This window comes from Triticum aestivum, chromosome 4B, assembly GCF_018294505.1.
Source record: "Triticum aestivum cultivar Chinese Spring chromosome 4B, IWGSC CS RefSeq v2.1, whole genome shotgun sequence".
NCBI lineage: Eukaryota > Viridiplantae > Streptophyta > Magnoliopsida > Poales > Poaceae > Triticum > Triticum aestivum.
The window spans coordinates 129,325,568-129,339,360 of record NC_057804.1 but is presented as its reverse complement, the minus strand read 5'-3'; the positions used below and the strand labels follow the sequence as shown (position 1 = coordinate 129,339,360).

The 13,793-nt window shown below is 42.9% G+C and overlaps 2 protein-coding genes across 3 annotated transcripts; one reads left to right on the top strand and one right to left on the bottom strand.

Annotated features, from left to right (window-relative positions):
• Positions 1-499: 499 nt before the first annotated feature.
• Positions 500-8,342, bottom strand: LOC123091439 (uncharacterized). 2 transcript variants are annotated; one of them, XM_044512944.1, is made up of 14 exons: positions 8,133-8,342; positions 7,601-7,686; positions 5,799-5,953; positions 5,655-5,719; positions 5,321-5,507; positions 2,985-3,248; positions 2,761-2,894; positions 2,420-2,609; positions 2,278-2,337; positions 1,940-2,191; positions 1,599-1,857; positions 1,323-1,528; positions 1,145-1,195; positions 500-1,028 (listed from the first exon to the last, which is right to left on the bottom strand). In XM_044512944.1, exons 1-14 carry the CDS (start codon positions 8,198-8,200, stop codon positions 738-740), a joined length of 2,268 nt encoding a protein of 755 aa, XP_044368879.1. In that variant the 5' UTR covers positions 8,201-8,342; the 3' UTR covers positions 500-737. The 2 variants fall into 2 exon arrangements, with proteins under 2 accessions (XP_044368879.1, XP_044368881.1); XM_044512946.1 differs by having other exon boundaries at positions 5,799-5,966; positions 8,133-8,192.
• A 152-nt stretch (positions 8,343-8,494) lies between these two features.
• LOC123091438 (uncharacterized) lies at positions 8,495-13,791 on the top strand. Its single transcript, XM_044512943.1, has 4 exons — positions 8,495-8,933; positions 9,777-11,003; positions 11,111-11,606; positions 13,143-13,791. Exons 1-4 carry the CDS (start codon positions 8,564-8,566, stop codon positions 13,789-13,791), a joined length of 2,742 nt encoding a protein of 913 aa, XP_044368878.1. The 5' UTR covers positions 8,495-8,563.
• The last annotated feature ends 2 nt before the right edge of the window (positions 13,792-13,793 follow it).

Sequence of the window (13,793 nt, the reverse complement as noted above, 5' to 3'; positions counted from 1 at the left end):
AACACATAATGAAAATTGGGTCAGGCATACCGCCACGTAGCATATGCTTGTAATTCTTCATCACCAGTCCAGAGGAATTTGGCACACCCGCCCCCCGCCACATTGCATGACCCAAACAAATTTCCCTTGGTTCTATTTTTTGTTTTTGAACATGAAAGGCCACGAAAGGCCTAGAGCTTCATTAAAACTTCACCGGTTATAGCACAAAGCCCACAGATCAGTCCTGAACCAGGGTTCAATGAATGGAATTTCCTTTGGACATGAAAAAAGAGACCAAGGGGCAAAATCAGATACCCATAGGGCACCCTTACTTCACTTTCTCTACATCTCTCATTAAAGAGGGAGGGAGGCGTATATATAATTTTTCCCTCACTACTACTTGACCCTCCCCCCCCCCCCCCCCCCCCCCCCCCCCCCCAAGGGGCGAAACAACATAGGTTATATCCCAGATATTAGCATATTTTTTCTCTATCAATGATCAACGTTAAACAAGCTTTAATTAGGACTAAGCTAGAACTTAAAATAATTTGAAAATGAGGGAGTATTAGCTAGTATCCAAGCATACCGTACTTTTTTTGTCATGCCTCTTTCTAAGAACATGAACTCCCACTAGTGTAGAACATCTTACATTTCCATCGGTTGTCAACTACTAAGTCATTTCAGGATGGCCATGTGAATTTTCGCTTACAAAATGGAGGTGGCATCCTCATCCCCAGTCTATGGTACACCCTCATTCATCACAGGAACAATTCTGGAAAGGACCACATGATGAACCTGGCATACGTGTCATTCTCCAGGAACTCGACGTGTGCAGCCCTACCGACAAAGGAGTTGAGGTCCCGTCGCTGGGTGGACTGGTCGAAGCTCACGTCGCAGCGCATGAACACCCGCGTCTCGGAGGTGGGTGCACGGATCTGGTCCAGGCAATTGTTGAGCATCTCCGTGAACACCTGCCCCTTCTTCGAGCTATCTGACGACGAGGCCGGGCAGAGGTCAATTCTCGCTGAATGGTATGGGACGTAGCCATCCTAGCACAAGAACATTGTGACCAGATTTATGAGTAAACCTTCTTGACATCTAATAGAATGAGTAAACCATTGTGGCATTCAAAACGAAGGGAAGGCATGCTGATCATATTAGGCACCTGCGGCGAAGACACCAAAATGATGTTTTTGAAGTTCTCCAATGTCTTGAGCTGAAAAAAGATAGGAAAGCAAGCGCATAAACCAAGTTATAGGAAGTTGGCCTATTGTCCTAGTTCTACTTCTAGCTGTAGAAAACATCTAATTCTAGCATGAAGCTAATAGATTTAATCGATGTACCTTGCAGAGCTTGTAAAAAAATGTATTCTGGGGGTCTTGCTCATCAGTGAAAGTGAGCTGATGCATGCATTGCAGTCCCTTGAGTCTCTTCATAAGCCAGAGGCCAGAGTTGAACAACGAATTTGAGCTGTACCAGTAACCTAAATGAGGCCCTGATATCGACATGTATGTGTAGAGGTTCTTCAAAAACGGCTGCAACTTGGGTTCTGTTGAATGGAAATTGATTAGCCACATGCAGCAGTCTGTTTGGACGGAATTTCTCAGGTTGAAAAATACCTGATAATGCACTTCTGATGATGACGTTCCCAATGGAGTGACCGACAAAACTAAGCTTCAATTCTCTGCAGCCTCCATGTCTCGAATACTTATCCAATTTGTTCTTTAGGAATGAGACCACTTCATTAGCAAGCCTTCTACCCATTTCTTTAAAATCTCCATATGTTCTATCTTCGTTTGTCTCAGACAATAGGCACTCAGCTCCAGGATCACGCAAAAGCCATTGGTTTCTAATGAGACAAAGATCCAGATGATGCCCCTGTTTTTTGACATCGGCAGAAGTTCAAATTAAATGTGTACTAATTAGATCCAAACCAACACATAAGTCCAAATAAACTTGCCTGAAATCCATGCACAAAAATAACAGCTCGTAAGACATGTCCAGTGTTTTTACCACCGAGCGGATTCCCCGCAAAAGAATCTCCTTGTAGATTAGGTGGTACAGAAGTATTATACAGATCTGGAGCATTTGCCAACAAATCCTTGTTACAACCATGTTGTGGAACGACCATGACATGTTGTTCTATAAGAACAACAGGAACACGTGAAGGATTAGCATAGATATGCATATCTTGAACAGACCGTGCGTTAATCTGCAGTGGACTTCGCATTAGTCTCCTCTTATTGAGTAAGATAAGTGTTTCACTTATAAATTGTTCCAACATCAACAAAGACTGACCTTCATTTGCGCAATACTTTTTCTGTGGAGTTCAGCTCGTGAAGAAGCATTCTGTACAGGCTACAAAAATATATGGAACCATAAAACAGTGACAAGTGTATCAAGCATACTTCGTTCTAAACAATCAAGAGAAGACAATTACATCATGATGCAACTTCTTTGAGCTGGAAACCCTCCGGAGTGAATGGCGAGGAGACGAACTGTCACCCATACCATGCATGTAACGATGTGGAATCTCAATTTTTGAATGAACAATCCATATTGACCATTCTGATTTCCGATCAACATCCCAAATATCATGCAAGTAATCCAATATCTTTAATTTATTTATCCTGCAGGAGACCAACCATACTTTGGCTGAATACGGCATGCCATGAAATAATCTAAAATGTTGAGAAATAGCGGTGCTAGCCACTAACACATGAGAGCAATAGAAAATGCCCATCTTCTGAAGTAACATCAAGAAAGCAATTATAACCTCACCTATGAAATTTCAGGAATCCACTCCATAAAAGTGAAAGTTGGTCGCTCACTGTTTCAAATAATTCAAACAATTCTTCTTTGGAAAGGGTGTACAGCATAACATCATTAGTGCTTTGAACCGCATCATCAGATCTCTGAAATACTTGGAAGATAATGTAGCCAATCAGCAAAATTATCATATTTGCACTTTGTCAGTAGTCATCTTCAACAGAGAAATGAAGTACCTCTAGAAGATCTTGTAAAATGCCAAACTGCTGGCCAATGCACTTTGGGATTACAGGGAGCCCATTAGTATAATTAGGAAAACTTGACTTTGTTGGGTGAACTGACTCGTATTTACCAAGTGTTAAATCAGCGCCATCCAAATCTTCAAGAGTCTGACCAATACCATTACTGATCCTCTTTACTTCCTCAAGCAACAGTTCTCTAGAAGATAATAATGCCTTCAGAATATCATATGACTTTGAGACTGAACCTTGCTTGAATGCCTGCATAATGAATGAAACATTTTACTCACCAACTTGATGAGATGATTAGCAATAAAAGAAATAATTTATTCAGGGGCACGAAATAACATCAAGCAATTAACCTCACATTTATAATTAATATATATATATATATATATATATATATATATATATATATATATATATAGGACCGCTAAACTACTCCTGAGCGCATAATAAGTTAGCGTACACTCCGGCCCCGTGTGAGCACTCCTAATTAGGCTGACGTAACCATCCTGTCCCGCGCGCCTCAGATCAGTTATTCTACCGTAACAGGAGATGGAAATATAGTAATGAGAAGATGGGTTTTACGAGACAATTTTTCTACAATTCGATAGTAAAGAGAAAGAAGATAGTAGTAATGCGATTATTACTACCTAGCTACCAACAAAGAAGATACTAGTAATGGGATTACTACCTAGTTACCAACTAACATCTTGTACCGTTGATCCTCAAAAAAAATAAACATCTTGTACCGTTGGATAGTAAAATTAGAGAGGGTAGTAGTAACGCAATTACTACCTACTAGCATATATTAGAAATTGACCCTGTCGATAACACGGTTACCATCTAGTACCACTTTTTGGCAGGATGTTTACTAGTAGGCAACGTATATACAGTAATAAATTTTATTATATTACTGTTTTTGCAAGGAGTTTTAATTCATTACCATCAACTGAAACGGAGCCATGGAGCCTGTTCATGTAATCGGTAAAGCATTTTAATTCATTACCATCAACTCCGGCCTTTTTACCATCAACAATTAGTGATCGAAGCTGCGGGACCGAGGTAGGCACATACGATGGTAATGGAATTAAATCCTTTTACTATATTCGCTTACTTTTTTACCATCAACTAGTTAGTGGGAGAGAAGTTTGGTGGAGCGCCCGCCCAACTAGCGACCGGGCGCGTACGATATGCTTTTCTGCGCGCTCGCTTAGTTTAGCGCCACCGTATATATATATATATATATATAGGGTCGCGCTATTCGTCACCCTTTGTGAGGAATAGTTATTCTTCACCCCCTCTATTTTAACATCAATTCACCGTAATTTTACGTTCCGTAAATTTTGTCTTATTTCAAACATAAAAAGAGAATGTAAGAAAATACATAATCACCGTAAAATATATTTTATGTTACGTAAATTACAAAAGTAAAAACATAGTGTAAAATGTACACAAAATGTAATTTTTCTGGTCTTCTGACATTTTTTTATGCCAAATTTTACGCAGTGAATCAATATGACTGTAACTATTTGTATTTGAAACATAATTTATTTATGAAATGATCGTAAGATTACCTCAGGTGAAGAATAACATATTCTGCACCCCGGGTGATGAATAGTAATACTATATATATATATATATATATATATATATATATATATAGGACAAAATTTTCCTACTACCGGGTGTAGTTACTCCCACCACTTCTGTTTGATACGTTCTAGGTAGTATCTATCATATTGGAGAGTATGTATGCGTTGTATGTAGTATATAAGAATGTTTAGGTAGTATATATACTACTTTTTTGGTAGTATGTATCATATTTTATGCATACTGTATTTCGGCGTACAAATATGTACGTATTTCACAAATACAATAAAACCATGAGCTCACTTGCAATTTTTTCATATAACTCAATTTGAAGTATCTTAGATGTAGTATATGAACATACTAAAAATAATAAAGTAAAGTATATACTACCACATGGTAGTATATGAAAAATGGGTGTAGCTACACCCGGTAGTAGGATGCATTTTTTCATCACCCAGGGTGCAGAATATGTTATTTTTCATCTGAGGTAATCTTACGATCATTTCATAAATAAATTATGTTTCAAATACAAATAGTTACAGTATGTATATATTTGGAATCTCTAAAATTTTATGCCAAACTTGTTCGAAGCATATTTCTCTTTAGTTCTTTTTAGTATAAAAAGGAAGAAAGCGGACATATGGTTTCTGTTATAGTAGCAGTCTCAGACAAGTTTGTGGAATAGACTAAGTGCCTAAAAATAATATTCAAGCTAAAAGCATCACAAACCTGTGTACCTTCAGTGACGATTTAGTCACGCCAGCTTTCAGGTACACTATATGTATGGTCAGATCAACAAGCACAGGGTGGAAAGTGTCAAAATGGACAGGACAATATGTGTGTAAACCCAGGAGTGCCCTATGTGGGATCCTAAATTCATGAACAGGGACCAAATACTGGTCATTTGAATCTTCAGTTTCAATCCTGTAATAGAGAAGAAAAGGAGAACATGCTTCAGTATTGATGCAGTCAGCCTGTGAAATGTTAGATGCACATGTACTCCACAATGAAAAAAATGTCGAGAGCATGCAAAACAAGATCCAAAGAGATGGAAATAACATACACACTCACCTATTCCCCAATGTTGGAACAAATAGGAGCTCAAACTTCAACATAACTGAAGAAGTTGCTGGACCCTATAATAGACAAAGCTGTCAAATCACACTATATACAAGATATGATTAAATTAAAAAATGAAACTTGATGAAACCCAACCTCATCTTGACTGTTGGGTATGTAGAAAGACACCATAAGTGATAAATAAATATCTTGTCTAGCATATTTAATTCTAAATGGCTGTGTATAGAAGCTGTTGTCAACGTCATCTATTTTCCAAAAGCCACTTGCACGCTTCGCACCAATATCAGTAGCTGCACAATCCACCTAGCACGTCATTATCTATTAGCCAAAAGATTGAAAATTTCAAAGGATACTAGACAAAAAAATGTCCCAGCATGGAAAATCCAGCCTAATATTTTTCTGCACCCTGAATTGATTTTTTTTCTAACAGGCATCGAAATGCTCATTGCAGCACAACAAGCGCGGGAACGACCAAAACTGAACAAATCAAAATTGCCTAAACTAACCAAAGAAAAAAAAGAGGTAAAGTAGTAATGAATTGATTTAATTCAAGATAAAAATAGCAATGAACAGATCATTTTAAGTCAATGCAAAATGGCGAACAGCTGTTGCTTTAACATTACAAACTGGTCTACGTGTTGATCATAGTAAATATAATAATCTCGGCTTGGCGAGGGTCCGGTGACCCGGCGGGGTGGCCGGCGGCGGACGTGGTGGCGGCGCTGCTCCTTGGCGGCGGGGCGGCGTGGTGGTGCTGGGTGGCCGACGTCGCGCCCCCGGCCCAGATCTGGGCCCGGCGGGCCCCATCTGGGTCCTAGTGGGCCGGCCCCTCGGCGTGGCCTCATTGTCTGCGGCACGGTGAGGAGGAGGAGCGGCTCGGATATGGGGCGTCGGCACCGATGGCGTGCCGGCAGCAGCGCGAAGGCGGGAGCTTTACGGGCCCACGAAGGCTCAGCCGGGCCTGGTGTGCTCCTGCTATTGCGTCCGGACGGCTACCGTCGCTGACGGTGGAGGTGGGGCCCTCCCACGTGCCGACGGTGCTGATGCCCTAGTCCCGGCTTTGATTCTTCGCCGCGCTGTCCTCCTCACTTCGCGGTGCCGTGGTGAGACGGCGTGGGGGCCTCATGACCGCATTGGTGCAGGGTGGTGGTTGGTTTGGTGGCTGGATCCGGAGCGCCCGAGGTGCTGGTTGGGATCGGGGGAAACCCCTAACGGCGTGGCCGACACCTCGTCGTCGGTGCCACCTGACCTTCCGGGAGGGCGTCGGGGGCTACCCTTCCTCTCGCCTCGTCGTGTACCGGGGGAAACCCTTGGCAGCAGCGTCGTCATCGTCGCAATCCTTCTTGGAGGTGTTGATAGGTGCCAGCGCTTCAGAGTCTTGGAGCCTAGTGGAAGATCCCGGTGGGCGCAGCGTTCGCGAGGCTTCTTCGTTTTTGTTGATCCGCCGTTGTCGGCATTTGTTTCTTTTGTTCTTTTTCTGTCGTTTCTTTTGGGCGTGACTGTGTTGCTTCCGCCCCAGCACCTATCCTGTATGGTTCGGTTGGTTGCTTTGTATACAAAGCGGGGGGAAACCCTTTTTCGGGAATATAATAATCTGATTACGGTTACCAATACAAGGCAGGATTGAGAACAATCACGCAGAACATACCTTCTCACCCCCCCCCCCCCCCCACACACACACATCCCCTCCACACACACACACACACACACAACAATTGAACATATTTTCTATGATATATGTATCAGGCACAATAAATATTGGAAATGATTCATTTGAACAATCCCAAATCACAATGCCCCACCTAAGTCCTTTAGTTCTTGGCAGATAAATCATCAAGCACGAATTTAGACATTTACTTCCACCCACACAGGATCATGCAAGAAATGTAAAATGAGTACGGAAATTTCTTTTTCCAAGCCATGGGAGATGCAAGAACCTTCGTATTGTGCTACCCTGGCTGGCGACACCGGTGCCCTGCCGTCGTCCTGCTCCCACGCCGCACTAATCTTCATCCGGTACCATCTGCAGGCAGACACAAGCAAATTTCAAAAGAAATAATCAAATTTCACAGCGTCCGCGTGTTGGGAAAAAGGGGCGGAAGTTTGCACCGGATGGTTCTCCGAGAGGAATGGACAGAAGAACAAAATTAGAATGTGAAATTACCAAACAGGGTGCCGGCAAAATACAAAAAAAAAATCGTACCAGATTACAATCAGGGAACCAGCAGTGAAATTCCGCATAGAAATCTTCTTTAATGGATGATGGGCATGCTATATGTATTCTCGAAAAAAAATACGCATATAAATGGTCACAGGAATGAAACATTCATCTGAAGGAAAATCGCATGCCAATCGTATCTCTATCTACCCGACAAAGGCTCAGGAAAATCCACATGGCGCCATTCAAGAATCAAGAAAAGAAGGAGCGCCAATGGAAAGAGGGAAGATGCACACGGCCCTTCTCGTTACCCTTGGTGGTACAAGTCGAGATTGTGGAAGCGGTCAATGTAGATGGCCACCTCGTGCGCCGTCTCCATCGCGCCCCGCGGCGGCCGGAGAAGGATCGGCCGGCGGCTGGCGGCGTCGCGCGCACACCCGCTTCCACTACCAACGCCGGCGAAATCGCCTTTGCCGCTCCCCGCAGACCGCGCCGTGTGTGTGGGGGCCAACCCTTACGCTCTCGGCTCTCCTTCCTTCCTGAGCTTTTATCCCAATTGGGCCGCTACCTCCTCGTTCAGGAGGCCACTTTGAGCCCATCTTTCGGCTCAACACCAGAGAGCCCAGCCCAGCCCACGAACCATTCGGCTTCGTCCTTCTTAAGCCCTGGAGAAACCCCGCCGCCAGCACTAGCCAGCCACCGCCTCCAGCTGCCCGTGGCGCCGCCGCGGCGAGCAACGGCGATGATCACAGCCATGTACAAAGCGCTTCCGCGCCGCGGATACCCCATCCTCGTCCTCCGCCTCCGGGGGCTTCGTGGGCTCAGCTCGCACGCGGGCGGCGGCGAGCGGTGGAGGGGTCAGCCCCAGCAGCAGCAGCAGCAGCAGGAAAGCAAGGAGGTCAAGGTGTCGGTGTGGTGGGACTTCCAAAAGTGCCAGCTTCCGCCCGACGCCAACCCCTGCCGCGTGGCCCCGCGCGTCACGGCCGCGCTGCGCGCCGCCGGCATCCGGGGCCCCGTCGAGATCACCGCCTTCGGCGATGTTTTCGTGCTCCCCCGCCCCGTCCAGGAGGTCCTCGCGGCCACCGGCGTCGCGTTCTCGCACGTCCCCGCCAGTTGCGTCCTCCACCTCCGCCAGCCACCATTTCCTTACTCGCCTACTGTCCTTGTTTAGGTTTTCTATCACACGAATGGGAATGTTATTACCTTATGCCTCAGAATGCATTGCAGAAATGTTCGTGTGTTTTTATGCTGTTGGTCGCCTAGGTTGGATGTAGTTGGGCACAGTGGGGTGTTATTGGATTTGGGTATTTGCAACAAGCTGCATTAATTGGTGCATGAATGCTGAAAAATGAAAGCAGATTCTAGATGATACTACATTTTTTATTTACTGTATATTGATATTTGTGCTAAATGCACCTTGATCATATGCAATATATCATTGTGAGGTATACTATTTTGTCAATGTTTAATAGGAACCGTTACATTTTCTTGTCTTCTTCTTCTTCATAAAAATGTAGAGGTTGCCCATTGGGGTCATCTCAGTTAACCTTTTTTATTAAGTTTTAGAAAAGTTGGGGTCACTAAAACATGAAATGGCCTTTGCAATAATTCATATGTCTGTGTCATGTAAACAAAAACAGCTGTTTGAACAGTCGATTTGTGGTCTTTGGAGAAACTTTACCCAACACTACTGGTAAATAAGTAGATGGACAGTGTAGGGAAGTCTGCTCGCTTGTCTGCTGTTATGGTGTTATAAGGCTATTTTGGTGAGTGCATATTACTGAATTTCAAGTCTCCGCTAGTCTGGGAGTATTTCTAGTCTTCAACTCTTCTTTTGTCGCTTCAAGTTAAATGGGACTCAGTTCTGTTTTTTTTTCTTAATGTTGCATGTAGTATTTACTTATCTTGCGCTAACTGTTTGATCTTATGGTACTAATAATACTGACCTTGTATAGGTGGAAAGGATGGTTCTGACAGATCATTCATTGCTGATCTTGTCTATTGGATTGCTCAGAACCCTCCACCAGCCCATTTCTTCCTTATATCTGGGGATGAACACTTTGCGAATATTCTGCATCGCCTTCGGATGAGCAATTACAACATACTGCTAGCCTGTCCTAACAATGAGCCCAGCATTCTGTGCAGTGCAGCAACAATTATGTGGCCGTGGGAAGCTTTGATTAAAGGGGAGGGGTTTACTCGAAAACATTTTAACCAGCCACCTGATGGTTTGTCCTGTTCTTGGTATGGTAATTACAGGGGAGCTCTTGATGACCCCTTCCAGAAAGCAGAACCAAAGCACTCCGTAAATGTATCATTGCAAACCAAGAAGCCAGAGAAGCCACCTATAACCTCCAAATCTGTGGTCAACGGGCCTGATTATGCCAGGTTTATAGATCCTCTACCAGGTGATAGTCAACCTGCTCTAGTTGGTGAAAAAAGCTTTACGAGAATGAGTTATCAGCAAAGTATTGGGGACAGAAAATGCCTCACTGAGACTAAGAATGAGAAGCCACGATCATCCAATGTCCCATCTTCTCCATCAGATATATTATCTTTAGAGCAACAGAAAATTCCGGTCGGTGATGATCCCTTCCTGCAAGGAGAATTCAACCACTCCATGAATGTACCATTGCAGACCAAGAAACCAGAGGAGACACCTAGAATCCCCAAATCTGTGATCACCTGTATCAGGAGAGCACTAAACTCTTATCCTGAAGGGGTCAATCTCGAAGATCTTCTATCAGAACTTAAAGAGAACAAGTTGTTTATGTATAATGGATTATATGGCTTCAAAAACTTCAGTGCTCTTCTCCAAGCTATGCCTGATTATGTCAAATTTATAGATCCTTTACCAGGTGATAGTCAACCTGTCGTAGTTGGTGAAAAAAGCTTTAATAGATTTCCTTCTGCTCAAAGTAATGGTGAGGTAAAATGCCTCATTGAGACGAAGAATGAGAAGCCACCATCATCTAACATACCATCTTCTCCATCAGATATATTGTCCCCAGAACAAAGGAAAATTCCGATAGTTGATGCTCCATCTTCCCAGAGTGGTTTGTTGTCTAGAGACCAAAGGAAAGCTCCACCCGTAGATTTTATTAAGCCATCTGAACCACCTGCGGGTCATATGGAAGCTGATATGGTGATCACTGCTGCAACTCCCTCCTCGGAGGCTCAAGGTACTACTAGTAAAAAAGGGCTACTTGAAAGGATTCAGATACTATGGACTGGTCCCAAGACCATTAAGCCCTGGTCCATCCATCTCATGATGCTACTTTTTCTGAAGGGTCCAGTGATGTAACAAGCCAGGAAGGGCAACATAACAGACATTTGAGAAAGGCCATGAAGAATTGTTCCACAGCTGACAATGCTGATGTGAATGGTCCTGATAACAGTTCAGCAGGCAGCACTAGTTTGTCAGATGACCCGTCTAATAACTGTTCTGAAACAGATGTCAAGAGGAATTTTGCAAATACAAAGAATCACAATGGCGAAACAGTCGAAATCAGCAAAGCTGAAAAGATACGAGGTTCTGGAGAAAGCAACAAAGGAATATTTAGCTGGGCAGCAAGGTGGTGGTCATCTGGAAAATCAGATACACAAGATAATCAAAATCATGATGGAACAAGGAAAGATTTGGACAAAGGATGTTCATTTGTTAACAGTGCAAGTGGACAGCAAGTAGGAGTTGAAATGTTTGAAAAATCTTACTTCTGGGATGCACTACAGCAATATCTTTTAACCCATCATGGATCAAAACTTGTTTCAGAAGCAAAGGCAAGGTAAATGTATCTTTCCTGCTTCTCCTTTTATTTCTTATATCTACTCAACATCAATGTTCGCGACATTGGCTTCAAATTTGATAAGTAAGTAGCAAATTACGACCTATCACAGATAATATAACCTGGATTAACAATTCTCCCTCCGTTCCTAAATATAGGTCTTTTTATAGATTCCAGTATGGACTACATACGGGGCAAAATGAGTGAATCTACACTCTAAAATACGTCTATATACATCTGTATGTAGTTCATATAGAAATATCTAACAAGACTTATACTCCATCCCAAAATAAGTGACTCAACTTTGTACTAGCTTTAGTACAAAGTTAGTACAAACTCGAGTCACTTATTTTGGGACGGAGGGAGTATTTAGGAACAGAGGGAGTAGCTCTTTGGTTAAGAACCAGTTGTAGATCTGTAACTGAAATGAGAACAAAAGCTTGATGTCCGGAAAACTACGGGGTCGCATTTTTGCTCACAAGCTGATCCCATGGCACCTTGTAGGATATTGTGCAATTTTGTAGAAAAACACAGAAACTTAATCATGCACCCAGAAACATGACGAGCAGACTGGGCATAAGGTGCATAGTGGTAGTGTTTTGCTCATAGTGAGCGGATTCTTTTGTTCATGAACCCGAGCTGATCCCTTTTTCTGTTCTCCAACTTGTTTGAAGATCCATATGCTAGTCTGAATATCCTGATTACTACTCCCTCCGCTCCTAAATATTTGTCTTTCTAGAGATTTCAAATGGACTACCACATATGGATGTATATAGACATACTCCCTCCGTCCCAAAATTCTTGTCTGAGATTTGTCTAAATACGGATGTATCAAGTCATGTTTTAGTATTAGATACATCCGTATCTAGACAAATCTAAGGCAAGAATTTTGGGATGGAGGGAGTATTTTAGAGTGTAGATTCACTCATTTTGCTCCGTATGTAGTCACTTGTTGAAATCTCTAGAAAGACAAATATTTAGGAACGGAGGGAGTAGTAACCAATAAGCTGCATTGTGGTTGTCATATCTGGAGCGACAAACAGTGCAGTGTGATTCTCAGTGGATGATCCATCATACTGTATTACAAGCAAATGTCTTGCTCATAAGTGTTAACAGAAACATATCACCTGTGGAAGCACCAAACTATAATATGAAATTGCATGGTGTATTGCCTGCCTGGTGATGTTGCTGGGTCGTGTAGATAAAAGATCAATGTATTTCAAAATTACTTTCTTTTCCTTGAAATAAAATAATACTTTCCTTGTCTGCTCATGATTTCATGATGTATATTGTTCTTATTGACACGAATCAAATAAGGATGATATTTCCTGAACTGGGTATGATATCTATATGCTTGTGAAACATATATAGTCCAGTCCAGACGTATTATATTCATCAAGTTGCAGTGCAGTTATTCCATCTCATGCAATTCCCATCCTATGGTGGACAAGGACTTGTCTGACATGTAATGTGAAATAATCGATGGACCTTTGTTTAGAAAGTACTATTACTCAAATAGTTGCCTATTTCTGGCAGGGAGGAGTTGGCACATGGACTGCAGAAGGGCTGTTCGCTTCTCAAAGGCCTTGACGAGAAACATATCCATCAGTTAGTACATCTGTTGATCTCTGAGAAGAAATGGATCAAGGAGTGTAGGTCGGAAACTTTTCATTTCCAACTTACGCTGCCTCAGAGAGGAACATGTGCTCCATTACATTCCTGTAAACCAGAAGGGTCAACTTCTCCTCTTACAAATGGAAACGGCCAGGCCAGCTGCAAGGGCAATGAATACCGTGGTAATGTCGATGACTTTGCCTGGGAAGAGCTTGGTCCTGTATCCAGTGCTGGTGATCCTCATCCAGAAACTGGTAAAGTGGTGTGCTATCACCCTCCCACCTCGTCAGATGATGAGTTTTCTGATGGTGAAATTCATGCGGTAGATGAACAAGCAGGAAAAGATTCGGATGCTGAATTTTCCGAGAATGAAAATCATACAGCAAGCCAACAAGCAAGAAGAGACCCATCGCGGAGCTCGCTCGTCGAAATTATTGCCTTGTGGGAAACAGGCAAGGATGATGGTTCACCGCCGAGAAATTTCAAGGCCGAATGCTCTCGAACGAATAAACATTATCGTCAGTGTTATCGTCCTTCGACCAAGCAGCAGCGGCAGCAACAACACTCGTGATA